Below are 25,644 nucleotides of genomic sequence, written 5' to 3'. Positions count from 1 at the left end.
ACCCCTGGGATGTCTGGGGCAGCAGTGGGGTAATGGGGTGACGAGGGACCAGCTCTCAGGACAGACGGGGCTTGTTCTCTATCGAGCATTGCAGTTGAGGGTGGGCAGGGGGCCTTGTGGGTTGGTTTTCTCTGTCCCCACTGAAAGTGGAATAGTTCATTTGGGCTTGGCGGTTGGTCACCGTGACCCTGCGAATATATCACCCTGTCCTTTCACCCACAGGCAGGGCTCTGTGTCCCTGAGCAGGCAGCATGCAGCACTGAAAATTGGCTCTGCCTGAAGTTCTCTCTAGGAATTGGATGAAGTCCAGGCTGCTGGCGACAGTATGAATGGATGCTAGTGCAGCCAGGCCAGGGTGCGTGTGTGTGTGTGCGTGCTTGGAAGCGAGGAGACAACTTGCCTGCATTGGAAAGGGTTGACATGGGCACCAAAGGGGACAGGTCCTAGGGGGACTGCCTGTGTTTGACACTCACCGTGGTCAGCAGGGACTTTGGGCAGAGGCTGGCACAGGGCATGCTGAAGAAGCATTAAGCCAGCAGGGTTTTAATCCATCCTCACTGCTCCTTTCCTGCTTTTTTTCTGCTTCTCCATCTGTGCAAGAGGAATTAACGCACATCTTGGGAGTGGATTAGACTGCTCAAACCATGACCTCCTCATCTGTGCCTTCTGGAGATGGGAAGCGTTTGTCCAGTCCCTTTGCTGGCTCTCCAGTTTGGGCAGGGATTGTGAGTGCCAGCTGCCAGCAAAGACGCGGCAATGTGCTGCCTTTCACCCTGTGGGACAGCCCTTTGCTGAGCCTGCGTGACACTGGAGCAACCAGCACAGCCAGCAGGGTGGAGTGAGCCTGCTCTCCGGGTTTTGGTCTTCCAGCACTGTTCATTTGCCTTTTGCTGATGCCTGGCAAGTGTTGGTGAGCCTTGCTGTGCTGTTTTCAGTGAGTTTGGGCAGCTGTTGGCACACCAAGGAGCACAGCTGGGAGCACAGAGTACCTATTTCTCCAAACCCCAGCGTGCTGCAACTGGATGGCAGTGCCTGGGCTGCTTGGCAGTCTGGAGTAATGGGTCACAGCTCCACATCCCACGCTTGCATCCTCTTCAGTTCTCCGTGAGTTGGGGACTGGCTTGGGGACCCTTCAGAGCTGTTGACGGGATCCTACCTCTGTGTACTCTGTTAGTTACTTATAAGCTACTTCTTTTTTAATGCATAGTTTTCCTTATTCTCACATTTGTTCTTTTATTCTTTTTCTGTTGGATTCTTTTTCTCCTCAAACATAAATTATTCACTGTTTTGTTACTTTTTTTTTTTTTTTAAAGCACAATATATGTCAAACTATCTTAGATATAGCCTGGAAGGGGAAATTAATAGCACGAACTACTTGTAAGATGTCTTTGTGTTAAATAAGAGTGGTTAAAACATTGTCATTGGATAGAAAAGAAAATGAGCTTGTTAAAGCCCATTTTGCCATTAAATTTGATTTATCAAAAGATGTTATTAATTGAATCTGGTGAATTTACAAGTTGTTTTGATTGCAGACTCAATGCCCAGTGACATTTAAAGTAGAAAGAATAAATTTTCCCTCCAAAGAAAACTGATTTTTTTTTACTGTTGGGGAAAAAAATTATCAGTGGCTCCCTCCACTGTGAAAACTGATAATAACGTGGCTGTTTGTGTAATGCGGGAACATGACATTGTGGCAGAACTATAAAGCTTGAAGTAATGTTGAAATATTATGTACCTAATTAAAAAGCAACAGTAACATTTGGGAGGCAGCATGTTTAATGTATTTCACTTTCATCTGTTAGAAATCTCTGGCATAGGTTGTGATTCTTTCAGATCATTATAAAGAAGTTCAAGTTATGTATTTCTTTAGAAATAAGTGAACTGGTGGAAATGTCTGCTGGAAACACAATACAGCAGGGAGGAAACAGTCCAGGAGGTTCCTGGAGTGTGTGGAAGAACTTCCTGACCCAGCCGGTGAGGGAGCCGGCTGGGGAAGGTGCCCACTGGCTCTGTTGTTTGTGAACAGAGAAGGACTTGGGGGTGATGTGGTGGTTGGAGGCCGTCTTGGGCATAGTGGTCACAAAATCGTACAGTTCCCAGTTCCTGGAGAAGGAAGGAGTGGGATCAGCACAACTGCTACCTTGGACGTCTGGAATGCAGACCTTGGCCAGTTTAGGAGGCTGTGTGACAGAGCCCCTTGGGAGACAGTCCTGGAGGGCAGAGGAGTCCTGGAAGGCTGGACGTTCTTCAGGAAGGAAATCTGAAAGGCACAGGAGCAGGCCGTGCCCGTGTGCCGAAAGACGAGCCAGCAGGGGAGAAGATGGTCCTGGCTGAACAGAGCTTTGGCTGGAACTCAGGGAAAATAGGAGGGTTTATGACCTCTGGAAGAAGGGCGGGCAACTCAGGAGGACTAGAAGGTGTCGTGAGGTTGTGCAGGGAGAAAATTAAGTTCTAGTTGGGCTTTGGCCTCTTCTAATCTGGCTACTGCCATAAAACCAATAAAAAATGTTTCTATAAATACATTAGCAACAAAAGGAGAGCTAAGGAGAATCTCCAGCCTTTATTGGATGCAAGGGGAAACACAATGACAAAAGATGAGGAAAAGGCTGAGGTACTTAATGCCACCTTTGCCTCAGTCTTTAACAGTAAGACCAGTTGTTCCCCAGGTACCCAGGCCCCTGAGCTGGGAGACGAGTACAGGGAGCAGAATGAAGCCCCCATAATGCAAGGGGAAGTGGCCACTGACCTGCTACACCACTTAGATGCACGCCAGTCTATGGGGCTGGGTGGGATCCACCTAAGGGTGCTGCTGGAAGTGCCCACTGAGCCAGTCTCCATCATTTATCAGCAGTGCTGGCTCACTGGGGAGGTCCCAGTTGACTGGAAATTGGCAAATGTGGTGTCCGTCTGCAAGAAGGGCTGGAAGGAGGATCTGGAGAGCTACGGGCCTGTCAGTCTGACCTCGGTGCTGGGGAAGGTTATGGAGCAGATCATCGTGAGTGCCGTCATGTGGCACGTACAGGACAACCAGGTGGTCAGAGCCAGTCACCACAGGTTTATGAAGGGCAGGTCCTGCTTGACTAACCTGATCTCCTTCTGTGGCAAGGTGACCTGCTTAGTGGATGAGGGGAGGGCTGTGGATGTTGTCTTCCTGGACTTCAGTAGAGCCTTTGACACCATTTCCCACAGCATTCTCCTGGAGGAACTGGCTGCTCGTGGCTCGGACGGGTGTACTTTCTGCTGGGTAAAAAACTGGCTGGATGGCCGAGCCCAGAGAGTGATGGTGAATGGTGTTACATCCAGTTGGTGGCTGGTCACAGGTGGTGTTCTCCAGGGCTCGGTACTGGGGCCAGTTCTGTTTAATGTCTTTATCGGCGATCTGGGCGAGGGGATCGAGTGCACCCTCAGTAAGGTTGCAGACGACACCAGGTTGGGTGGGAGCGTTGATCTGCTGGAGGGCAGGAAGGCTCTGCAGAGGGGTCTGGACAGGCTGGATCGATGGGCCAAGGCCACCTGTGTGAGGTGTCAGGTCCTGCGCTTGGGTCACACCAACCCCACGCAGCGCTGCGGGCTGGGGGCAGAGCGGCTGGGAAGCTGCCTGGTGGGAAAGGACCTGGGGGTGCTGGTCAACAGCCGGCTGAACGTGAGCCAGCAGTGTGCCCAGGTGGCCAAGGAGGCCAACAGCGTCCCGGCTTGTATCAGAAACAGTGTGGCCAGCAGGACCAGGGCAGTGACCGTCCCCCTGTACCGGGCACTGGTGGGGCTGCACCTTGAACCCTGTGTTCAGTTTTGGGCCCCTCACGACAAGGACACTGAGGTGCTGGAGCGTGTCCAAAGGGCAACGGAGCTGGTGGAGGTCTAGAGCACAAGTGTTACAAGGAGCAGCTGAGGGAACTGGGGTGGTTTAGCCTGGGGAAAAGGAGGCTCAGGGGAGACCTTATCACTCTCTACAACTACTTGAAAGGAGGTTGTAGTGAGGTGGTTGTTGGTCTCTTCTCCCAAGTAACAAGCGACAGAAGAGGAGACAGCCTCATGTTGTGCCAGGGGAGGTTTAGATTGGATATTTGGAAAAATTTCTTCACCAAAAGAGTTGTCAAGCATTGGAGCAGGCTGCCCAGGAAGGTGGTAGAATCACCATCCCTGAAGGTATTTAAAAGACAAATAGATGTGGCACTGAGGGACATGGTTTAGTGGTGGACTTGGCAGTGCTAAGTTAGCAGTTCGACTCGGTGATCTTAAAGGTCTTTTCTATCCTAAACAATTTTATGATTCTATGGTATGTATCTGAATATTTTTTTTTAACTGATTAAAATGTGAATTGGGGGATAAAATAGCTGAGTGCACGTGGGAGAGCCTGTTCTGCCCTTGTCTTCTCACCTCCAGCCTGCCAGTCGTGGCGGTGGGCATAGGCAGTTGTAGCCTGGCAGCAGGAGGGAGCTGCTGGCCCTCTCCCCACCCCGTTGCCAAGCCTGAGCTCTACCTCCTGTTGGGTGCAAACACCTGCCTTGGGAAAGTCTCCTTTTCCTCTGAAGTCCTGGACCCAGCTCTGACTGCCTTCTCTCCCTTCTGCAGGGTGGTGAAAGAAGAGATCTCTGATGACAATGCCAAGCTTCCCTGCTTCAACGGCCGGGTGGTGTCCTGGGTAAGCAAGCCCCTTGCTTCAGTATCTCGCTGCCTGTTTCTGCCCTTTCTGAAAACCACCGTTAGGTTGCATAGTGCCAAGTAAGGCACAGGGACGGCTCCATACTGTCGGCGTGCTGACTGCGATCGAAGCTGATGAGCTGGATTACCACACTCCAGTCCCTCAGATGGAGAGGGTGCTGCGTGGTGCTGGGTCCCCCATGCCGGGAAAGATGTGAGATGCCTCTGTGGAGAACTTGCAGTAACTGATGCCTGGCAGAGGTGGTGGTCCTGGCCTGTCAGCAGCGTAACCCGTGTGCCCCTATGGCAGGGTCAGCTTTCCAAGGAAAGTCCCGCTCCTGTGACTGGTGCAAAGGGCTTAAGTGACTTTAGTGCTGGTGAAGCGGACTGGATTTGACTGCCCTGAAGACTGAAGGTACTGCCTGGGCAGCTGCAGGACAAGCTTCTCCCTCTGTGCCGTGCCATGCACACGCTCTGTCCCCTGCCCGCATGCCTCCCTTTGCCCCCAAGGGGACCCTCTGTTTGTGTGGGGAGGTGGTATTCAGCCTCCGTAGCCCGTCATCCCTTTTCCCCTCTGCTGAGCTGCAGTTTGTGCTGATGAGGGTGCGTGGATCTACGCCAGGAGCAGAACCAAGACCCAAGTGCCTTTTTCCAGAGGCCACCAAATAGCCCCTAAACAGCAAAAATCCTCAGTAAATCAGGCTAGGTGGGATGCAATGCTGCATTTGTCCCTTCACCAAACAGCTAGATCTGGGCCAGGGGCCGTGAAAACACTGTGTTTTGGGAGGGAGGGTGTGGGTGACAGGACCGGGTGGGCAGGCGCGCTGCTGCCATACTGGTTGCCCGGACACTGGCCAGGGGAGCAGCATGGCCAGTGGGGTCCTGCCCTGCACCAGGAGGAGAGGGTGCACAGGGCTCCCACACCAAGAGCCGGCAGCCAGGCGCCTGCGGTCCTGCCTCTAGCGGCTAGCCAGGCCAGTCGGAAAACAGCCCGTCCAGCGCTTGGCCACCATCCCTGCTGCTGCTGCATCTGCCCTGAGACACCTCCCCACCTGTCCCTTTCCAGCTGCCTTTTGTTTTCACGTGCTATATGGGGAATCCCAATCTCTGAACCTTTTCCATTGCTCTTTTTTTACCTGACGTGCTTTTCCTTGTCATCCACGCATCCATGCAGCCGCTAGCTTTCTTTATCGGGGCTCTCTGGTTGCTCAGTGTGAGCAGCATGGGTCCGATGCAGCTCTGCTGTGACCAGGGCACTGTGCTGCTGCCCTGGTGTGCTGGCTCCTCGCAGGGAACTTGTGCCTGGAGTTAGCGCTGCTGCTGGCTCTTGTGCACAAAGGGTGACGGCAGTCTGAGTCCTTTATGCACAGCTCATGATCCCTTTTTCTCTCTCTGCTGAGAGTATCCTTGTCCATGGGTGGTTTGGGGGCTGAGGGGGCAGCACTTGCTTTGCTGCTTCTGCCAGACAGGCTGGGGATGCAGCTATTTTAGGAACTTGGTAGTAATTTTAGCTAGAGGGAAAGATGGGGGCATGGATCCAAGTGAATATTTCCTGACAGTGCAAGAGGCAGGAAAAGTGCAGGGTGGTTATCAAAACCTTCCCTGGAGGAAATCCCGGCCCCGGGAGTCTTGGTGGAAGGCAGCATCAGTCCCCAAGCTTGGGAACACCCCTGCTCCTCTCCTCCTCACTGCTGTTTGACAGCTGCCTGTGGCTATTTCCCTCTGTCCAGATCTATTTGCCTGGTCTTGCCTTGAGATCTCCAAGCATAGTGTGTTGTATGACTTTTCCTTAGGCAATGCTGGCCACTTTCAGCATCTCTTCTCCCCTGTGCTCCCAGGCAATGGCTGCCAGAGCAGGGATGTGGCCCTCAGGGAGTGGGATGTGTCCTGGGAAGACAAGTCACCAGGAAGGTGCCAGAGCAGAGCCAGGCATGTGCCTGGGGCTTCCTGGAGGGAGGGAAGCTGAGCTGAGTGTGAGACACTGAGTGTGAGCTGGTTAGACAGTTGCGAGAGCAGGAGCCGTTGGGCTTGTCCTGGGGCTTGTGAGACAGGCTCTGCAGCTTTTGACACCCCAGGGTGCTCTCTGCCCTGTCTGCTGCCTTGGCTGTGGCTTTTTCAGGGCTGCTCTGTCTTCCTTGCCCAGCTGCACCCGTTTCTGTTCCCCATGCCTCTCTGGCAGCAGACTTTTCTCTCTGTGCCCTAATGATGATCTGTGGAATCCGTCCCCCCTTCATTAAGGTTTCCGCAGTTCCGAAAGATGGGCAGGGCACAGCTCTGTGTTTCATCAGTGATTCTGGGAAGCACTCAAGACCTGTGAAAATGGGCTGTGCCTCCAGCACCTGGGTTGGCATCTGCTTCTGCCTCCATGTGGATGTGATCCCCTCGCCAGCAAGCAGCAGAGCTGCCTCTGCATTTACACTGGGCGTTATGGCTTGGGCAGCAGCTCTTGGCTCCTTTCCAGGCTCTGGTTCATGATCCTTCTGTCCAGACCCACAGTCAGGCATCCCTCACCTCTGTTGGATCAGACCTCTTCTGTGATGGCTGATGGCTTGGCAGTTGTTTCAAGTACACAGGCTGAGCCTTGACCCCTGTCCTGGTCTCTTCACTGTGCTGGACTGGCTCCAGGTGACCCACAGCCCATTTAGTCTGGGGCAGATCAGGGTGCTGGGCCCTGCAGTCCCTCCCTGACACTGGGAGAGAGCCACCCTCCCTGCTTGCCCATGCCATACAGCAGACAGGTGTGGGGCAGATGTGAAAAGCACATTGGAAGGTCCTTAAAGATGGAACTTGATCTTCCCTTACTCGTGAGCTCTAGCTTGTCCCTGGGGATTTGCTCCCTGGTCGAGGTGGGACTCCTTTCTGGACGTTGTTACCTCCACTCTGAGGGTCCCCAAATGTCTGTTGCAAGGAAAAGGCTTTTTGTTGCTTTCCTGCCCAGCCCTGTTGGGATTAGCCCTGCTCAGCCCAGCTTGGAAGTGGGGAGAGTGCAAACCTGCATAGGGAGTGATTTTGGGGAAACCACTTTCCACTGAGCTTATTTGAGCCATCTTCTCTTTCATCCCACTGGTGAGCGCATTCCTCTCAGGAGAGGCTCCACCTCATTCCTTGAGCCCTGAAGTTGGTGGTTTATCTTAGAGCCAGAGGCACAGATGTAGGTGTGTCTGGGCTGCCCCAGACCATGGCTGGTATAAAGAGTTCCTGGGGTTTGACCCTTTCCTGAATTTCTGCACTGAAGAAACTGTTGAGCCTTCCAGAGGTTGGCTGGAGATTGTGCCCAAGCCAGTTCTTTGGGCACAACCTGAAAGATTGCAATGTGGAAGCCAGAAAAAGAGCATGTTGAAGTCTATTTCAGTGCCAGCCTCAGCCCTGAACTCTGTTACCCCCAGCTCCTGTGGGCTGGGAAGGTGAAAGTCCTGCTGGGTGCCACAGCTTGCAGGGGGAGGTGTAGGGGCTGGTAACGCTGAGAAAAGGAATGACTGACAGCTGCCTCTTCTGATGTAAGAAGAACTAGGGGAATCCACTCTTTGCTACAGGACATTTGCTAAATGTTACCTGAGTGTACAAATTGTGCAGTGTGGGTGTACAGATGATGTCAAAATCTCCAAGCAGGGCTGTCAGCCACCCGGACTTCACTGCTGGGTCAGGAATTCCTGAGCCACAAATAGCCAGTGTCTGGGAAGGCGTTAAGGGGGAGTGTTGCTGCATGCTTGGCCTGTTCCATACCTGCTCCTGGGCATCTGCTGTTGTCCACTGTCAGAGATGAGATCCTGGGCCAGGCAGGCATTTGGCCAGCTCATTTGGCCACTCTTGTAAACATTTTCCCAGTGCCTCAGCCATTTCATTCTCTGTCTGTCGTCCCTCCAGCTGGTGTCTGCAGAGGGTTCCCATTCAGATGCTGGCTCGGTCTGTGCCGATAACCAAACGGAGCTGCCACCCTCCATGGAGCGCACGGGAGGAATTGGAGACTCTAGGCCCCCCTCTTTCCAGTAAGTTATCTGGACACTTGTCCTTATTTCTGAGGGACCCACACTGACTTTGCTGTAAATCCAGACCAGGGACTGGGACACTATGACCCAAATTGGTAGAGATCACAGCTAGCTAAGGGGGGAGGAGTATGGGACTGGGAACAGATTCGAAGTGGAGCTGCATTATTCAACAAGCAAGGGCATGCTGAAAATCGTGCAAGGAAGATGGCAAAGAGCTGGCACAGCTTCCCCCAGCCCCTTGCCCTGCACTCATAGATGTGCTGTGGTTGTTCCCCACCACCTCTGCTCTTGTCCTTCAAAGAGACAGCTGGTGGCTGGAGGCTTACGCTGGCCAGCATAGAGGTAGGGAGAGCCTGCTTTAGGTTGCTCCCTGTTGGACATATTTGTTGCTTTTATCTTATCACAGCCCTAACACTGGGGGGAGTCGGGAAAACTTGGACAATGAGACAGAGACAGACTCGGTGGTGTCATCGCAAAGGGAACGACCTCGTCGGACAGATGGGCCTGAGCATGGTGAGTGTTGGTAACATGGCAAGAGATCTGCAGGGCATGGCTGGGGCACAAAGGGGGCACCAGCTCCATAAATGGGGCAGCTCTGCTCTGCAGAACCTTCCCACCTTAGAAGGGCTGTTCAGTGATCTGAGGCCGTAGCCTCACGTTGGAGGCAGGAGCTGTGTTGCATCAGAGCTTGGTGTTGAAACCTTTGGGGGCAAAGGAGATGTCTCCTGTAGAAGCCTCAAGAGCAGGAGACAGCAGGGCCTCACTCCTTGGTTGAAAAGCAGAGTGCTCTAGCCTTGCCCCTTCGTGCTGCTCCTTGCTCTGCCACAGAACCAGCTGCAAGGCTTCCATGAGTTTAGCAGCATTGTTTCTAGTGGCCCATCAGCCTGCTTCCCATCCTGTAGTGATAGAAGAGGTATCCCACAGAAGATGGATCTGATCCCAGGGTGTACTTAGAGCTGGCTGGCACTCGATGGGATTTTCTGATGACCAGATTCATTCTGAGAAAGTTGCCATGAGCCCTGCATAGGGGAGGGGATTGTTTACCTGTGACCTGTCTCAAGCACACTGAGTCTTGACTCTTCATAGCACCCAGGGTGAATGGGACAGTGAAGGGAGAGCGACGTCGAGACCTGGGCGGGTACGAGAGCTCCTCCACGCTCATGAGCAGTGAGCTGGAGACCACCAGCTTCTTCGATTCAGATGAAGATGACTCCACCAGCAGGTAGGGGAGAGCTTAGGTCCTGGAGGAACACTAGCTTCCCACTGCCTCCCAGCACAGAGATGCCTTTGCCGGGCACTGTAATCCTGTACTCCAGGGTTGTGCTCAGACCTGCCTCTGTCTCAAGTCTGGCCCAGCAGACCCCTCTGCTGTTTTCTGTCCCCCACATAAGTGTTCTTCCCCTCTGCCCCTGCAGTCTTCTATTCCCTGTGCCATTTCTGTGGCTATCTTGCTGCCAGAGCCACCACCCTGGCAGCAGAAGAGCTGACTCTTGCTTTTGCCTCTAGGTTTAGCAGTTCGACAGAGCAAAGCAGTGCTTCCCGTCTAATGAGGAGGCACAAGCGACGCCGGCGGAAACAGAAGGCTCCACGCATTGAGCGGGTATCCAGGGGCTGGGTATCCTGGGGAGGGCAATGCAGGGCAAGGTGGGCTGCCTGGTGGATATCTCCACTCAATGCTGCAGGGCTGGTCAGCTGTTTGCTGTGGGTATAGCTGGGGACAGGTGATGTCCAAGTGCTGAGACTTCATAAAATGCTGTAAACCTCTCCCATGCCAATGTAGCCTCAAGAGCTGGGACTGTAGACCTTGTCCTGGCTGTGGAGAGGTCGTAAGAACCATGGCTGATGCCCTCTGGCTCTGCAAAGCTCCCGGCATAAGGCTGGAGTTGTGGGTGGTGGCTGTGGTGCCACAGGGAGTGACAGGGAGCACAAGTCGAGGGAGCTGGGGCTGGGAATGTTACTGAGGCAGAGGAGGATATCTCATGTTTCACTTGTGTTCCAGTCATCGTCCTTCAGCAGCATCACAGACTCCACCATGTCCCTGAACATCATCACAGTCACGCTGAACATGGGTGAGTGGGTGGTCTGCATGGAGCCTGTAGTCCTTCCAGAGTGAGATGGGGTGGCGGAGAGGGAACTGGGAAGTGGGCAAAGAGAACACATGTGGGGAGGAGTGAGGAGATGGATTCTGTAGGCTTGTCTTGAAGCACTAGTCTTTCAAGAGTTTCTCTGTGTCCCTGACATCTCTCTGGGACAGGGGTGCAAGCGACCAACATTAGAACGTGGTTTGTCTGAGGTTAGGGCTGCTTGTGGCAGCTGCTTTATGATGTCTTACTTCTTTCTCCTTCCATCGCTGCAGAGAAATACAACTTCCTGGGCATTTCTATTGTGGGACAGAGCAATGAGCGTGGGGATGGAGGCATTTACATTGGCTCTATCATGAAGGGCGGTGCTGTGGCAGCTGATGGCAGGATTGAGCCAGGAGACATGCTCTTGCAGGTACTTCACGCCCACATACCTCCATCTTTGGGCCTGGGAAAGCAGTAAGAAAAGACCCAGAAGCCTCCCTGTGCACTTTGGCAGGCTAAACCCAGGAAGCTGCACTTGAAAGAGGGAAGCTGAGTCACTGCTGAGCTGAGTGGGGAGCTCAGCTTCTGGTCACATCTCTGAGACTCACCTTTTTGCGTTGTTTGCAGGTAAATGACATCAACTTTGAGAACATGAGCAACGATGATGCTGTGCGGGTGCTGAGGGAGATTGTACACAAGCCGGGGTGAGTAGTCGGGTTGTTCCTTACCTCTGTGGGCAGCTGTACAGTGTGGGGTTGGGGGTGTGTGTCATGTCTTCCAGCCACCTCTGCCAGTGGCACTGCAGATTCTTGGAACTTTTGGTGGTTTTGGTGTTACTTTGATTCCTGGGTTTTCATGCTTGAAGCAAAAATTGAAGCCAACAGAATGGTGGTGAATTGGGGTCTGTGCCCCTTTTTTGTGGGGATGTCATGTCATTAGGGTCATCAGCAACCCTCAGCAGGGTCACATCATTTTGTCCATGCCACTAAGAAAATCCATAGCTGGAGGGGAACAATGGCACTTTACTGGCAGCTTCTCCCTGTCTTGCACAAAAGAGCTCGAATACCGTGTTGGCCTATCATGCAGAGGTTTGTGCCGCTGGGCTCTTGTTCTAACTCTTGCCTCTTTGTTGCAGGCCAATCACCCTGACAGTGGCCAAGTGCTGGGACCCCAGCCCCCGGGGCTGCTTCTCGTTACCCAGGAGTAAGTGGATAGCTGACCCACCCTTAACGCTGGTGCCCAGCTCATGTGAGAGCCCTGCCTTAAGCACTTACTTGGTTGTTGTCTTGTTCCTCCCCTGTGTGTGTGAGATCCTATGTGGCACTGAATTGGGGTTGGATGGGGTTTCAGCTCTCCTGCTAGGAGGCTGCTATGTCCTATTCTCAGGCCAAAAAGCCCATAAGCCCAGCCCTCCTTCCCACATCACGCTGGGGACGCGTTTCACTGGGGCAGGGGGGTCACTTGCTCGGGGCGCCAGAGGAAAGAGAAACCCCTCCTTGAGCCATAGGGGGATCTCTCCCTCTGCACCTCTCCTGCTGACCCTTCCTCTCTTCTTTCTCTCCCAGTTGCTCCCCAGCGGATCTGGGCTGGGCCAGACTCTCCATGCTCCGATCCGGGTGAGTCCCGGCAGATGCTGGGGATGGAATGGGCTGTGCTGAGTCCCTGTCCTTCCCCAGAGGTTGATTGGATGAGGGGATAATTTCTTATAGCTACTAACTGACTCTTTCTTCAATGCAGGTGAGCCCATCCGGCCCATCGACCCGGCAGCCTGGGTGTCTCACACAGCAGCGATGACTGGCACCTACCCAGCGTACGGTATGAGTCCATCCATGAGCACAATCACTTCCACCAGCTCCTCCATCACCAGCTCCATCCCAGAGACCGAACGTAAGTCCTTGTGCCTCCGTGCTCCACCCGCTGCACGGCTTCCTCACCTTCACTGTGCTGTAAAGGGAGCAATACATCTGCTTGGGGACAGCTGGGATGGGCAAGATGTGCCCTGCCAAGGGACTAGGAGGGAGGGAGCTCTCACCAGGCAGGCATCCGGATCAGTGGGAGTTCTGCCTGCATGAATTAATACTCCATTTTTCAGCCTTCTGTGTAAGGGGAGTAGAAGAGCCTGGGTATGATCCAGGAGCTGCGGCAGGTGCAGAGGGAAGGCTCAGAGCAGTCAGGGGTTATCGGCTGAGACTGCGGGGCTGGAGGGGGTCAGCTTGTCCCTAGAGCAATTGCCCTCCCAGACAGCAGATAGGGCAGGGTGGAGGAGGCAGCTGGGAGCACAGTGCCTTGCAGTGGGGCAGAGTCCTACTGAGCACAAGGCTCTTGGCTGCTTTCTGAAGGTTTTGGGCGATTCTAGGTTACAGAACCCTGAAGCAAGGGTCTGGAGAGCTCAAACGGGGCAAAAAGCCAGGAGTTCGTTACAGGTTTGTGAGGAGCAGAGAGTTCTCTTGCTGGGCTGCATGGGCTCAGTTGGCAGCTTTTGGATCTCAGCTGCTTGGGACTGGCTGGAAGGAGGAAGACTCTAGCCTGGGTTTGGCACAAGAGGAAATGGCTGACACGTGAAGGGTACCATCGGAAGGCTGGAAGGGGGGTTACACAGCATGCGCCCCAGGGCTGTCTGCAATGTATTGTTCCCTGGCCCATTCTTCCTGTGTGTGATGCTTCCATGTGGCTCTGTTGTCTTTTCTGGCTTCTCTCATCTCTGCCTCCCTTCCTTCATTTACACCACAGGCCTGGATGATTTTCACCTGTCCATCCACAGCGACATGGCCACCATTGTTAAAGCCATGGCCTCACCAGAGTCAGGCCTGGAGGTGCGTGACCGCATGTGGCTGAAGATCACCATCCCCAATGCCTTCATTGGTAAGAGACTGTGCTGCTTGCAGCAGAGGCAGGGGCTGGGGAATGGGTGGCCTGTTTTCCAAGCAGATGCCCAAGGCAGCATCGCTGTCACCGTAAACTAACTGTTGACCAGGCCAGAATCACAAATTTAACTTGTGGCTGTGCAGTCTGTTTTCATCTTTTCGCCCACTTTATCTTGGCTCCAGTGTGGCCCACTGCCTCAAGTGCCACTGTCCACCTCTGTCTTGCTGTATTTAACTGTGATGTTTGGTGGCAGGTTCGGATGTGGTGGATTGGCTCTATCACCATGTGGAAGGCTTTACAGACCGTCGTGAATCCCGCAAATATGCCAGCAATCTGCTGAAGGCTGGCTACATCCGACATACCGTGAACAAGATCACCTTCTCGGAGCAGTGCTATTATATCTTCGGGGACCTCTGTGGAAGTATGGCGCTTGGCATGGGTGGGAGGGAGAGGATGAAGGGGTAGAGGACTTGCAGAGCCCTACCAACACCATGGGGACATAGCTACAGCCATTGCCCATCAGGCTGAGCCCCTTGTTTTACAGATTCTGTTAGAGAGCGATGAAGAATATCGCAGCTCCCTTGTCGTGCTGCTGGGGTGGTGAATTTGGAAGCAGTGTTGACAGTGCCACCTACTATATGATCTTTCTCCTAGGCAGCTATAGCAGAGTCTTAGTCTTTACTGTCTTCAGGCTCTAAACATCCAATGCTGGCAAGGGGGGTGGTGCTCAGACAACTGGGTTCTGTTCAAATAATGAGGCATGGGGGAAGTAATTGGCAGGGTGAGATGTAGCTCTGATGTGGTCCTTTCCCACCAAACTGGTCTCTATATTAGAGTGGCAGCTCAGACTCACACAGCCTGGCTTGCTGTCCAGCCAGGAAGCACAAATGGTTGCGTTGACTAGCAGGGAGGGTGCCAACTTCTTGTGTCTCCTTGCGTACCCGATCCTTGTTCATCAGCAGGGGTGGACAGGGAGCTTCTTCCATCACAGCTGGCTGTCTTTCCACTTGGATTAACCCCTCTTCTCTACTTTCTTGTAGACATGGCTAATCTATCTCTTCATGATCATGATGGCTCCAGCGGTGCCTCCGATCAGGACACTTTGGCTCCGCTCCCCCACCCAGGAGCTGCACCCTGGCCCATGGCTTTCCCGTATCAGTATCCACCGCCTCATCCGTACAACCCCCACCCCGGCTTCCCTGACCCAGGCTACAGCTATGGAGGGGGCAGCGCAGGCAGCCAGCACAGTGAAGGTGGGTGAAAACGACTAAAATATGCCTGCAAGTGGGCAGATGTCCTGTTCAATACAGGGAGGCAGCAGGAAAAGGGTGTTTAGGCAGGGCCCTGTGTGTGGGGAGCCAGGGCAAAAGCAGTCTCAGAAGGGTTGTGAGACTTGGAGTTGAAAGGAGACGGAGAGCACGGACTGTGCTGGCAGATGGCTGTGCTGCAGCATGCTGTAGTCCTCTCTCGGCCAGAGGAGCATCCTTTCTGCCTGGCTTGTCAGAGCTGTCACCTAACCTTGCCTCATGCGCTTCGCAGGGAGCCGGAGCAGCGGTTCCAATCGCAGCGGCAGTGAGAGGAGGAAGGAGAGAGAGAAGACTGGGGAGTCCAAGTCAGGCGGCAGCGGAAGCGAGTCGGACCACACCACAAGGAGCAGCATGCGGCGTGAGCGCGCAGCCAGCGAGCGCTCGGTGCCAGCCAGCCAGCACAGCCAGCGTAGCCAGCACTCTCTGGCTCACAGCATCCGCAGCCACCACAGCCAGCAGTCGTATGGGCCTCCCGGCCTCCCCCCTCTCTTCAGCCCCCCCATGTTGCTGATGCCTCCACCACCTTCAGCCATGGGGCCCCCAGGGGCACCGCCGGGCCGTGACCTGGCCTCTGTGCCCCCCGAACTGACAGCCAGTAGACAGTCCTTCCGAATGGCCATGGGCAACCCCAGTGAGTTCTTTGTGGATGTAATGTGAAGCGCCCATCCCCTGTCTGTCTGCTGCCCCTCCTTCCCCACTCCATCCCCGTCGTTTGTCTCCTAGGACCAGCCCTGGCTTCACCCCTTGTTTTTTGGGTTTTGTTTTTTTGGTTTGTTTTGTTTTTGGTTTTTTTTTTTTGGTCTTGATAACGAAAAGAAAAAAAAGGGAAAAAAATAATAAATGGAACTAAACCTTGATTCTAATCCCTCCTCGAGCGGGGTGGACGGGCCTGGCAGGCCTGCTGGGTGCTGCCAGCCCATCCCGCCAGCAGACTTGTGTATTGCCAATGGTAATTCCCTCCTTCCATCCTCTCTAACCCCATTAATCCGCATCCGTCCCAGCACCCTGTGCTGCTTGCCCGTGTGTCGCTGCTGCCTCGGTCCTTCCACCCTAAACATCTCTTCTTTCTTTTCACCCTTTTGTGTTTCTTCTATCAAGCAGCAAAGAATTACGGGGTGTTTGACTTTCTCTGAGCCTGCCGCCCATGGGGGGGAGAGCTGGAGCATGGTGTGGCCCGACAGGAGGACACGGAGCTCCAGGGGCGCTGGGCACGCATGGCGCTGAAGATGGCTTCTTTCCTCCCCCTTGCGGAAGACGCCCTGCCCTTCCCGCAGCCCTGAGAGGGGAGCAGGGACCAGCCTTACATATGCGTTTCAAATTCCATTGTAGTTGCCTTTTGGCTAATGCATGAATGTTCCAGGGCTTCAGTGCCTCCGGGGAGTGGAGCGATATGCTGCCTCTTCCCTCTTGCTTCCCTCCTCTTGCCCACATACTGGGCCAGGTCTGAGCCCATGGCAGGACCCTCCTTAACCTTGCCCAGGCTGGAGTCTCAGACTGGGGCTGTACCTCTGCATTCAGCCCGGAGTGGCAGTAGGTGCCTGTACAACTCGGGGCCCTGCACCACCCCTTGGGTACTCGAGGGGGATTTAAGGGCAGAGTTCTTCTCCCTCTGTCCTGCTCTTTGCCCTCCTGCCTGTGACATGCTGCTGCCAGTGCTGTATGTAGGGGCTGTCCCATGCCTGGGGGTGGTGGTGGCAGCAGCTGTGGCCTCCTGCTGTTGTGCTGCTGCTCAGCAATGTGACATCTTCAAGCGCCTGGATGGATTTTGAAGGCGAGGGAGGGGCACAATTGGTTTGTTTTCACGCATTGGGGAAACATGAAGGTCCCCAGTGTTTGTCCTATGAAGAACCAGTCTGCCTCCTGCTTCGCCCAGTGCTAGGAGTGCTGCTGGCCTGGCTGCCTGGAGGGACGGGGCTCTGGGATGGAGCTGGGATGCTTCCTCCAGGCTGTGAACGGTGTCTGGTAGCAGCACAAGCTTTCCAGGGAGGGAGGCTGCAGCCTGAACTGTGGGCTGTGGCCTCAGTGCTCGCAGATATGCCAGGACAATTGAGTCCATTTGCTTTGGTGCTCCCTGCCCTTTTTCCTTCCTCTCCTCGGTACTTGGGGACGTGCCTGAGGCTGGGGGAGCCCCCTGCCCCGGGGGCCGAGCACGGTACAGTACAGGCCTGCTTGGCCGTGTGCCTCTTGGTGCTGGCACCCCGGCGCGCTCCTCCTGCACTGCTGTGGTGGCTTCCTCTGCCAGCGTTGCCTCCTCCATCTTTCTTGTCTCTGTGGGTTTTATACGCTGGAGATGAAATGTATTTTTGCTCTTCGGGGGGTCTGCGTTGCCCCTGCAACCCCTCTGCTAGCTCTCGCGTGCCGCCATTCATCTCCCCGCGACTCCCTAAAGCCTCCCCTTGCCCTCTGCCTGCCGGAGCCAGCGTGCCCCGTGCCCTGCCACCCTCCCGTCCCGGTCCCGGCACCAGCCAGCTGCCGCCTGCCCCCACCTCCCGCTGCCACCAGCAGCCTCGCTGGCCACCCGCACGCCCTCGTCCTGCCCTGCCCACTGGGTTTTATAAAGACGAAACCGATCTCCTTGTTTTTATTTATAAACATAGTTTTATTGGACTTCTGCCTTGTGTTGGTGGTTTTTTCCCCCCTCCCAGCCTCTTCTGCCCAGCCTTTCGCTCTGCAGCCAGGTCCCAGCGGGGTAAGGGTGCGCCGAGCCCGGGCTCCTGCTGCTCCTGCTGCCCCACCCCCCACCCCGGGGTGGCCCGCGGGGTGTCCGTGCGCGGGCGGCGCCCCGGGTGATGCCAGTGCCGTGGGGAGCCCGCAGTCCCCGTGCAAGGCACACGGCGACTTAGGGCCGCGACGGGGGGAGAGGCGCCTCCCCGGCCGGGCGCGCCCCTGTGCCCCGCAGCCGCTGCCGGCGGGGACCGGGGTGGGCCCGCGCCCGCAGCTCCGGCGCTGCCTCCCGCCCCTCGCGTGGGCACCCTCCCGTACTACAGCTCCCAGCGCGCACCGCGCCGCAGGACTACAGCTCCCGGCAGGCCTTGCGCGGGGCCGCCTTCCCGCCCCCGCCCCGCCGGGCCCCGCCTTCCCGCGTGGCGCATGCGCGACGGCGGCGGGGCGCGGGCGGGGCATGCGCGGCGGCGGCTCTGCAGTGATAGGGGGGGCGCGGAGGGAAGGGGGGGCGGCGGCCGCCATCTTGGGCGCTGGGCAGTGAGCGGCGGCGGGCAGCGGCAGGTGAGGTGTCCCGGGCCGTTCTCCCGCTCCCTGCTGTGGGCTGTTGCCCTGCTTCCCTTCTCTGTGTGGCTTCTTGCGGCGGGGCTACCACTGCGGCTGCGCCCGGGCGGTGGCCGAGCTGCCGCGGGTGGCGGCTCCCTGGGCGCTCGCTGGAGGTGGGGGTCCGCGGGCCTACCCCGCGGGGCGCGGCGCGGCCCTGACAGGCTTGGGGCGGCCTCCTGCAGGGCTTGGTCCCCGCCGGTTGCCCTTGAGGGGGGCGCGGAGGAGCCCCTGGGGCTGGCTGCCCCTTGCGGGGCCGTGTGGGATGGAAGCGGGGCCCCCTCGGGAGGGCTTTTCCTCAGCCCCCTGTGAGGGGATGCTGGGCGACCCCCGCCTCGCCGAGGCTGGCTCATCCGCTGGCACGTTGCTTGGGGTTGAAGGGGTTTATTAATTGTTTCTGTTAATTAACAGCCTGCCTGGAATACCTGGGGTGGCAGCCCGGTGGTGCTGAAGCAGGTGAGGGTGGGGACAGAGTTAAGCTCTGTGTGGCACAGGACGGCTGGGGAAGGCCTGCACCCATGTGCTAGGTCAGCCTGAGCAAAGGTCTTGATGTCAGGTTGGGGAGGAACTTCCCTTAAAATTATTTGCCTGTACTACTGGTACAAATGTGATTTAGCTAGGTCATGGCTTGCACCCTCTAGCTTCCTCCCTGGAGAACCTGCAGAGGCAGAACATAGCGCTGTTGATGCTAAACAGTGCCTGTTCTGAGGCTGAAAGCAGGCTGTTATCCAAGGGCTCTTCTAGATGTGTTTCCACTTCTATTCTTCCCTGGTCTAGGTTTTTGGATTCAGTAAAGCTTCAGGAAATACAGCCTGTATTTATCACCCAGTGTAGTTGACTTCCCTCCTCACTGGGAAATTACTTGCTTTTGGTCTAGTTTTCTCCTTGTAAGCTCTGCGATTCCATGATCTGTTTTCTGCTTGCTTTAGTATGACAAAGCTGCTATCAAGTTTTAGCCTCAGGCTGCCAAAATCCGAGCCTGGAACTTTCCCAGATAGGTGAGTCTGGATGGCTTCTGCGGCTTGGAAGTCTAGGTATTACAGGTTTCTAACTGCATATGGACTCATGTGTTGTCTTGTTGGGCAACATTTGCTGAATGCTATCAGAGCTGTACCTATTGTTTTTTCCTGTAGTAAAAGCTGTACTTGTCCCTGTGAGCTCTGCTTGGAGGGACAGTCTCTAATCTGAAGAGATGCTGCTGAACTGCCTACCTCCATATTTTCCCTGTCAGAAGGGAGGCATCTCTTCTTCTCTGTAGGAAGTGCCATGTTACTGACATCTAGTGACAAAGATACCTGGTGTTCTTTGGGCTGCAAACTGGCCATGTTCCAGGGAGAGCATTTGAGATATCTTTGAAGCGTATTATGGCTGGCTTCCTCCTCCTCCTGAGAAAGCACAATTCTGGCCTTTGAAGAGTTGAGTCTTGAGGCTGCAAAGGGTTATGCCTTGAGTTCTTTGAAGCACAGATGACTGGAAATGCACTTTGGTTTGGTAGTATCTCATTGGGGGTTTTTTTGATTGAATGGGAACAATCACTAAACCAAATGGGCTTTGTAAATAAACTTCCTCTGACCCTAGCTAAACTTTTCTTGTCTCATCCCTGCATCAAGAAATGATGAAGCCAGGACTGTCTTTTGCAGCCCATCTTGCACTGGTTTTCTGAGCTTGTTAAAGACCGTTGGAGTATTTAAAGGCTGTTCTAAGGGTTAACTGGAGGATGGACAGAAGTACAGCATGGGGTGCTGAAATGTAATTGGTCTGTATGGCAGAGTCAGCTTCTCTCCTTTAGTGAATGACTTAGAGTCAAAAGTTACTAGTGAGCCATACATTTTTTTGATCTTGGCAGGAGGTTGGCAGCTGAGCTGAAAGCTTGCAGGCTGAGGTGCAGAATGTGAAATCCAGTTATCAGCTGTACACTAATGGTAGAGAGAGAAACGCTGGCAAGTCAGGGCACCTAGATGATTACTGGTCTGCAGAATATAAGCTCTTATTCAGACTACAGTCCATGTCTCTAACCTCTTCTGTTAGAAGATGAATAGAATGCAAGTCACTGTTAAGGTTTCTAGCTCAAGAGTGAAAAGCAAGTAGAAGTTGTTTCAGACTGACTTTAAAACTGCCTTGGAAGAACTGATAGTGATGGAAGAAGGCATTGGGGCTGTTCAGGTAAGGTTGGACTCAAAAATAAGGTGGAGAGGTGTGTTAAACACTGTTCCTGTGATATTTTACCAGAGTAAGGGTGTTTTCTCATGTTTGCCTGTGTCAGTATTTATCTCTTGTTACTCTTCAGACTGGTTGTGTGCAGTGGCATGCAGAAGTAGACTCTAGGAGAGCCTGATAAGAATTGAACGTGCTTCTCTTTCCTACCCACTGGTTATGGGGATTTATGGGATTGGGTTTAAAATAGGAATGGTTTCTCTGAAACTGATGGGCTTATCTCGGTAGCTCTTTAGCTCACGATATGCCTCTTAATTAAATTATGCAGCACGTCTTCCCCAGGATGAGGTGATTGCAGCTACTGTTGTTTAAAACCAAGTGTAGTCTGTGGCCTCCTGGAAAGCAGCTAATGCAGCCTGCTAAGCAAAGGTTAGATGCTTGGATTAGCTGGTGGGGTGATGACATCGTTGTAAGCCTTAAGCCTTTTGGTTTGATAAAGGCTAGTGCTAGTCTGAAAGAGCTGCTTTTCTGAGTAACTCCAGTTTGCCAAAGCAGCCTGACTAATCCCCTGCCTGCTTCAACTGTTGTCACTTATCCAAGATCATACTGATTTCTGGAATGCAGAAATTGTTACAGTTGGTGATTTACCCCCAGCTCTCTGGGTGAGAACTGAAGTACCTCCCTTGCTTCCTGGATGAGAACTCTAGCAGCTAATGTACCTTGAACTGCTTAGTTAGATAAGCTCATTAATGCACAGAAGTCGTACTTACTGTTAAGTCAGAACCCAAACTTTCTTTTAATAGACTACTAAATGGGTTGGTTGCTTTACACCAGCTTATTAATTGACTTGTGATTGCTGTTCCCTAGATGTGCTGTGTAGTTTTCATTCGTAAGTGATGTTTGCTATAGGAAACTTCTAGCCCCTTAAGGGGAGTGACAAAGCCTAAGTAGCTGGGTCTTGGGCTCACTACTGGTCATTTTGTATTTGTTCATACGCTGTACTTGATGGCACAGGAAACTCAATGAAGCTAGCAGCTTGGCCACAGCCCCACTGTGAGACAAAATGGCCTCAGCTCTGCTGATCAAGCCTCAGTGGCTGATTTGAAGGTAGCTGACAGACCATGTCGTACATTTATTTTCACCACCTAAAGTGCTAGACTCTTCTCTGGAGAGGTATCTCTGTAGTGAGAGTGGCACCTGCGCAGCTGGCTTAGTAAAATACAGCTGATCCCAATGGACAAATGCACTCGGTGCTATCAGTGCCTGCTAAATCCTGAGGCTGTTGGTCCTTGCGTGGTAATGTGAAACTGTAGTTACATTGTCGGGGGAACGGTAAGTAAGTTCCTATCCCTGCTGACAGGCTGCTCCTGAGCATTTGTTTTTGAGCTGCCATGGTACCACTGCACCTCTGAAGAGACAACAGAGAATTTGACCCGCCATGATAGCAGCCACGTTTGGCTCAAGAGTTCCACAGCTTCTGCCTGCCCTGAACCTAGAGAAACTGGCATGAGAGGATACAGACAACTGCATTTGCTCTTTCCTGAGGCAAAAATACCAATATACGCCTAAAGCCTGTGATGGCTCCAGTACCGTTAGGCTGTAGGCACATTGCGAATGACATTTTTTCCTACAGTACCTCATATTTATAGAGCTAGAACAAGCATCTCTTGCCTGGATGTGAAGCTGCGGTTACTGCAGCCATGTTGCCTTGTGGTGCTGCAGAAAAGTGACTAACTCACCGTTTTTCCAAAACAATGAATTTGAGCAGATAGCTTTTTGTTTTGTTTTCATTTGTGCAAATACAGTTACAAGAGGCAGACAACTGTGTTCCAAAGTTTGTGGTATAGGTTGAAGCTAGCACTGTTCCTGATGGTGCAAGGAAGGATGTGGTGTCACCTGAAAGACTTCAGGTTATGGGACAAATGTATTGGAGAAAATTGCTTGTTTGAATGTCTGTGTGTCTGGGATTTAGGCTAGAATTCAGCTTTGTCTTTCATACCGTAATGAGTAGATGACTGTAGTACTACAGTGGTGTCTTTTTACTAGAGTGATGCTAATGGCTTCTCAAGTAGAGAGACCAGGGGAAATTAATGCACTGGACAAAGACTGGAGAATTGGTACTGTTTGCTGTGGTGTTTCTGGAAGAGTTACTGCAGATACAAACTGCCACAGAGAGAACAAATTATGCTTGTTAGTTTGCCTTGTTTAGTCTAAGAAAGCTCTGTGCTGTATGTTGTTTATTTTTCTACAGCTATTCTAGGTCAGAATCCACAAAGAGGGAATGGAAGTCACAAGCTGGCTTCTTACCTACTTGCAGGAAGGAGCTGCTGAATTTCCACTTGCTAAGTGCAAGTTCAGTGCATCTTCTCACTAGGTAGCTCCCAGCTCAGCCACTTGTTGCATCCTAGAATATGTAAAGCTACTGACAGTCCAGCAACAGGATCCTGCTGCCTGAGCCTGTGCTCCTGACTGTACCCGTACATTCCAAGCGTGTGGCACAATGTGTGTCTGAAAGGGCACAGTCTGATGGCTTTTGGAGAACTACCTGTCTTTAGGGCAGACTTAATAAATAGAGCATTTTCATCTGTGATAGAATTGGTAGGCAAACCCGGGTTTTGAGATACTATGCTTTATTGCATCTTTATCTTTCTCTGGACTCCCTTGATTATGGTCTGTAGCTAACCTGCTTCAGGCTGGCTTCTGGTGCTTCGTCAAATATGTCATGATGTTTGAGAGGGATACTCCCTAATGCACATCTCCTGCACAGTATGAGCAGTGACATGATGACATGATTTGAGATGAGTATGCTTGATTCTTTTAAGAAGGTGCACGTTACCACGTCAGTCACTGTAGGTCCAGCTAATCCTGCTGCTTTTCAGTTATGTAACTACTGAAATACATTCAAATCTATATCCCAGCATTTTTTTTACACTTTTTTTTTTGTAGCTGGCTGTCCTAATATTGTAACTTTGCCACAGTTGCTATGAAGGTGTATCTTAATGCTCTCATTTTCACTGGAGTGAAAGGGCATTTCCACATAGCCTTAACTCCTAGTGTGTTTGTAAACATGTGTAAATGTGTTCTGTCTGTGATGTTCTTCCTGACCCTTTTCCTTTCTATTTGTGGGTTGAAATAGAAGTATATGGGAATGCAGGTACTTGGCAGAGAGTAGGTAGTGTACTAGCCGTAGGTATTTTGTAGGAGCAACATTCAGATGTCAGATTTCACTCATACCCCAGTAGCTAGCTGCTTGAAGAATGCAGAGTGTATTGGGAGAGGACTGTTGTTCCTAAATTAAGGTGATTAGTCACCAACTGGTGTGAATTCAACATACATGTGGATTGTCTCTGTACTTTAACTAGAATAAATCCATCCATGCCATAACTAGAAAACAGGACTGTAGCTAGCAGTGCGGAGCAGGTTGCCATATGTTCAAGCTAGTGAAACAGAAGGAGTGGAGCTGCAAAGCGCTGAAAATGCAGTTGATGGACCTGTAACTCGAAGGCTTCAGCTAGAGTCATCTTGGTTTTCAGACACTTAGTGATGAACAGTTGAAGTGATGGGCTTTGCTCTTAAGCTGTGTCTTGCTATTAGCCTGAGGAAGCTCAAAAACAGTGTAGGGTAAACTCCCTAGAAAAGGCTGAGTGGAGACAAGAGCAGAATGAGTCATTGAAATCTGATTGAGCAATGCAGGGAAGCTTTCTGAGTCATGTCACTTATGCACAGCGAGCAGATGAACCCATCTCCTGTGGTGGATTTCTTATTCTGGGCCCTTCTGATTCCAGCAGCCGTGAGTCACTGAATGTCAGTCTCAAACTAATTTAAGCTCTGTTCCCTGCAGTTCTTAACCATTGCAAGCACTAGATCTTTCATTTTCAAAGCCAGTCTGAAAAGAAAGCCACTCATTATTTAAAAACATGTGGAAGATCATACCAAATCTGAACTGTACTACTATAAACCTCATTCTAATTGCAGTGTAACCTTAAAATAATTGAAACCAGTATCTGTGAAACTTGTGCTGAAACACAAATGAGGATCAAAACAAAGCAGGCTTATTTTTACTGCAGCCACTTCAAGGAGAGCTATTGTCATTTTAGAGAGCCGTTCTTCTTGCTGAGCTTTAAGCAACTTTCTTTTGCGTGCTGCCCTTTGTATAGCTTTACTCTCATCTGTTCATATATCTCTCGGCTAGTCATTCTACCTCTTGAGTTTCCAGCTGTGTGGACATGCTCCCATTAACTGATGGAAGTAAATGTAGTGGGGAGGGAGTGTGGTACTCTGGTCTTGTGTCTGGGAAGGGTGTAATGTAAGGCTAGAGCAGAGCACTGTAGTGTTGTCAGTGTTCCCTGAACTTTTGTCACGGGCAGGCTTGGTGAAGGCTGGCAGAGAACGGCACTGCACCAAGCCAAACTTGCTGTAAGCTGTGTTGATGCTGCTGTGCTGTCTGTCTGTGCTTGTGACACTTGGAATTCTTCAAAATGCTGGACTGCAGAAGTCAAACAGAGCAAGGAAAATCTGCTTATAATTGTGTTAAATACCTTGTGCACTTGAGATCTCCTTGGTCCCTACTGTCTTTAGATGGGAGTGCAGCAAGAGGTTTGTACTGCATGTGTCCTTCGACTACTGCAGAGGCCTGACTGATAGCTGGTATAGTCAGGTTAGTCATCTAAAACTGTTCCCTTGTATTCACTGTCCTTAGTCCATGTGACTTTGCGTGGTACCTGGAGACACTTTACCAGCTGTCTGACAAGTTAAATTAGGTAAATTGCACTTAAATGTGAATTCAGGTTTAATCTGTAGAGCTGTAGAATTGTGAGGATTTTTCAAGCTTGAGGAGAATTGTAACCAGTATGGAGGCAAGCTGCTACTACATGTGAAATAACGCTAGTGCATATCTCTCGGATATATTTATGCTGGTAGGTTGCTGTTATAAAACAAACTGGCAGAATGGTCCTGATCCTGTGGCTGTATCTGTAGTAAGTGGAACTACCACCTCAGGTGTTAACCAGGGGTTCACGTGGTGCAGAGCCAGAGCCTCTCTGACTCCAAGCAAGTTGTTCGATACTGAGTTGCATTGCCAGTGTAGCATGGCTGGTATGCACCAGCTGGTTGGTGGCAAATCTTCCTGCATGTTACTATTTCGTAGTAAATGATGATTTGCAATAAGAACAATTCTGGTCAGTAGTCATGGCAGGGGGTGGTGTGTAGGTATGAGGGTATTTAGAGTAGTAAGGGCAAAGTAGGTCAAAAACACCATAGAGGTACTGTGGATGGCACCATAAAATGGCATGCTAAATTTGCATAAGTGTACAATGGTGCATATAGCAAGTAGGTTGATTAGGGAGCAAAGGCAACTGTAGC

General features: G+C 52.4%; 3 protein-coding genes across 11 annotated transcripts in view; 2 read left to right on the top strand and 1 right to left on the bottom strand.

The window, feature by feature from the left end:
* The window catches only part of DVL3 (dishevelled segment polarity protein 3), a 35,791-nt gene extending 18,319 nt beyond the window's left edge, over positions 1 to 17,472 (top strand). The window contains exons 2-17 of one of the 7 annotated variants that reach the window (XM_080409160.1): positions 4,573 to 4,642; positions 8,506 to 8,627; positions 9,034 to 9,140; positions 9,714 to 9,849; positions 10,134 to 10,227; positions 10,627 to 10,696; positions 10,984 to 11,123; positions 11,321 to 11,397; positions 11,829 to 11,941; positions 12,259 to 12,309; positions 12,431 to 12,580; positions 13,424 to 13,555; positions 13,812 to 13,979; positions 14,599 to 14,811; positions 15,098 to 15,496; positions 15,967 to 17,472. In XM_080409160.1, coding sequence (XP_080265286.1) covers positions 4,573 to 4,642; positions 8,506 to 8,627; positions 9,034 to 9,140; positions 9,714 to 9,849; positions 10,134 to 10,227; positions 10,627 to 10,696; positions 10,984 to 11,123; positions 11,321 to 11,397; positions 11,829 to 11,941; positions 12,259 to 12,309; positions 12,431 to 12,580; positions 13,424 to 13,555; positions 13,812 to 13,979; positions 14,599 to 14,811; positions 15,098 to 15,496; positions 15,967 to 15,998 — 2,074 coding nt within the window. In that variant the 3' untranslated portion in view covers positions 15,999 to 17,472. The other 6 variants (XM_080409161.1, XM_080409166.1, XM_080409163.1 and 3 more) reach the window with 6 other exon arrangements.
* ABCC5 (ATP binding cassette subfamily C member 5) overlaps positions 1 to 25,644 on the bottom strand; it is a 205,787-nt gene that overhangs the window by 110,231 nt on the left and 69,912 nt on the right. The gene's annotated exons all lie outside the window — the stretch shown is intronic.
* AP2M1 (adaptor related protein complex 2 subunit mu 1) overlaps positions 17,945 to 25,644 on the top strand; it is a 28,790-nt gene continuing 21,090 nt past the window's right edge. The window contains exons 1-2 of one of the 3 annotated variants that reach the window (XM_080409214.1): positions 18,014 to 18,090; positions 19,059 to 19,127. The gene's annotated coding sequence lies outside the window, so the exon portion shown is untranslated. Of the gene's footprint in view, positions 18,091 to 18,562; positions 18,586 to 19,058; positions 19,128 to 25,644 lie in introns of those variants that run through there. The other 2 variants (XM_080409213.1, XM_080409215.1) reach the window with 2 other exon arrangements.

The sequence above is a fragment of the Falco punctatus genome, assembly GCF_963210335.1.
Source record: "Falco punctatus genome assembly, chromosome: 13".
Classification (NCBI taxonomy): domain Eukaryota; kingdom Metazoa; phylum Chordata; class Aves; order Falconiformes; family Falconidae; genus Falco; species Falco punctatus.
Note: the sequence above shows the minus strand (reverse complement) of the source record. Positions and strands in the feature narration are given on the sequence as shown.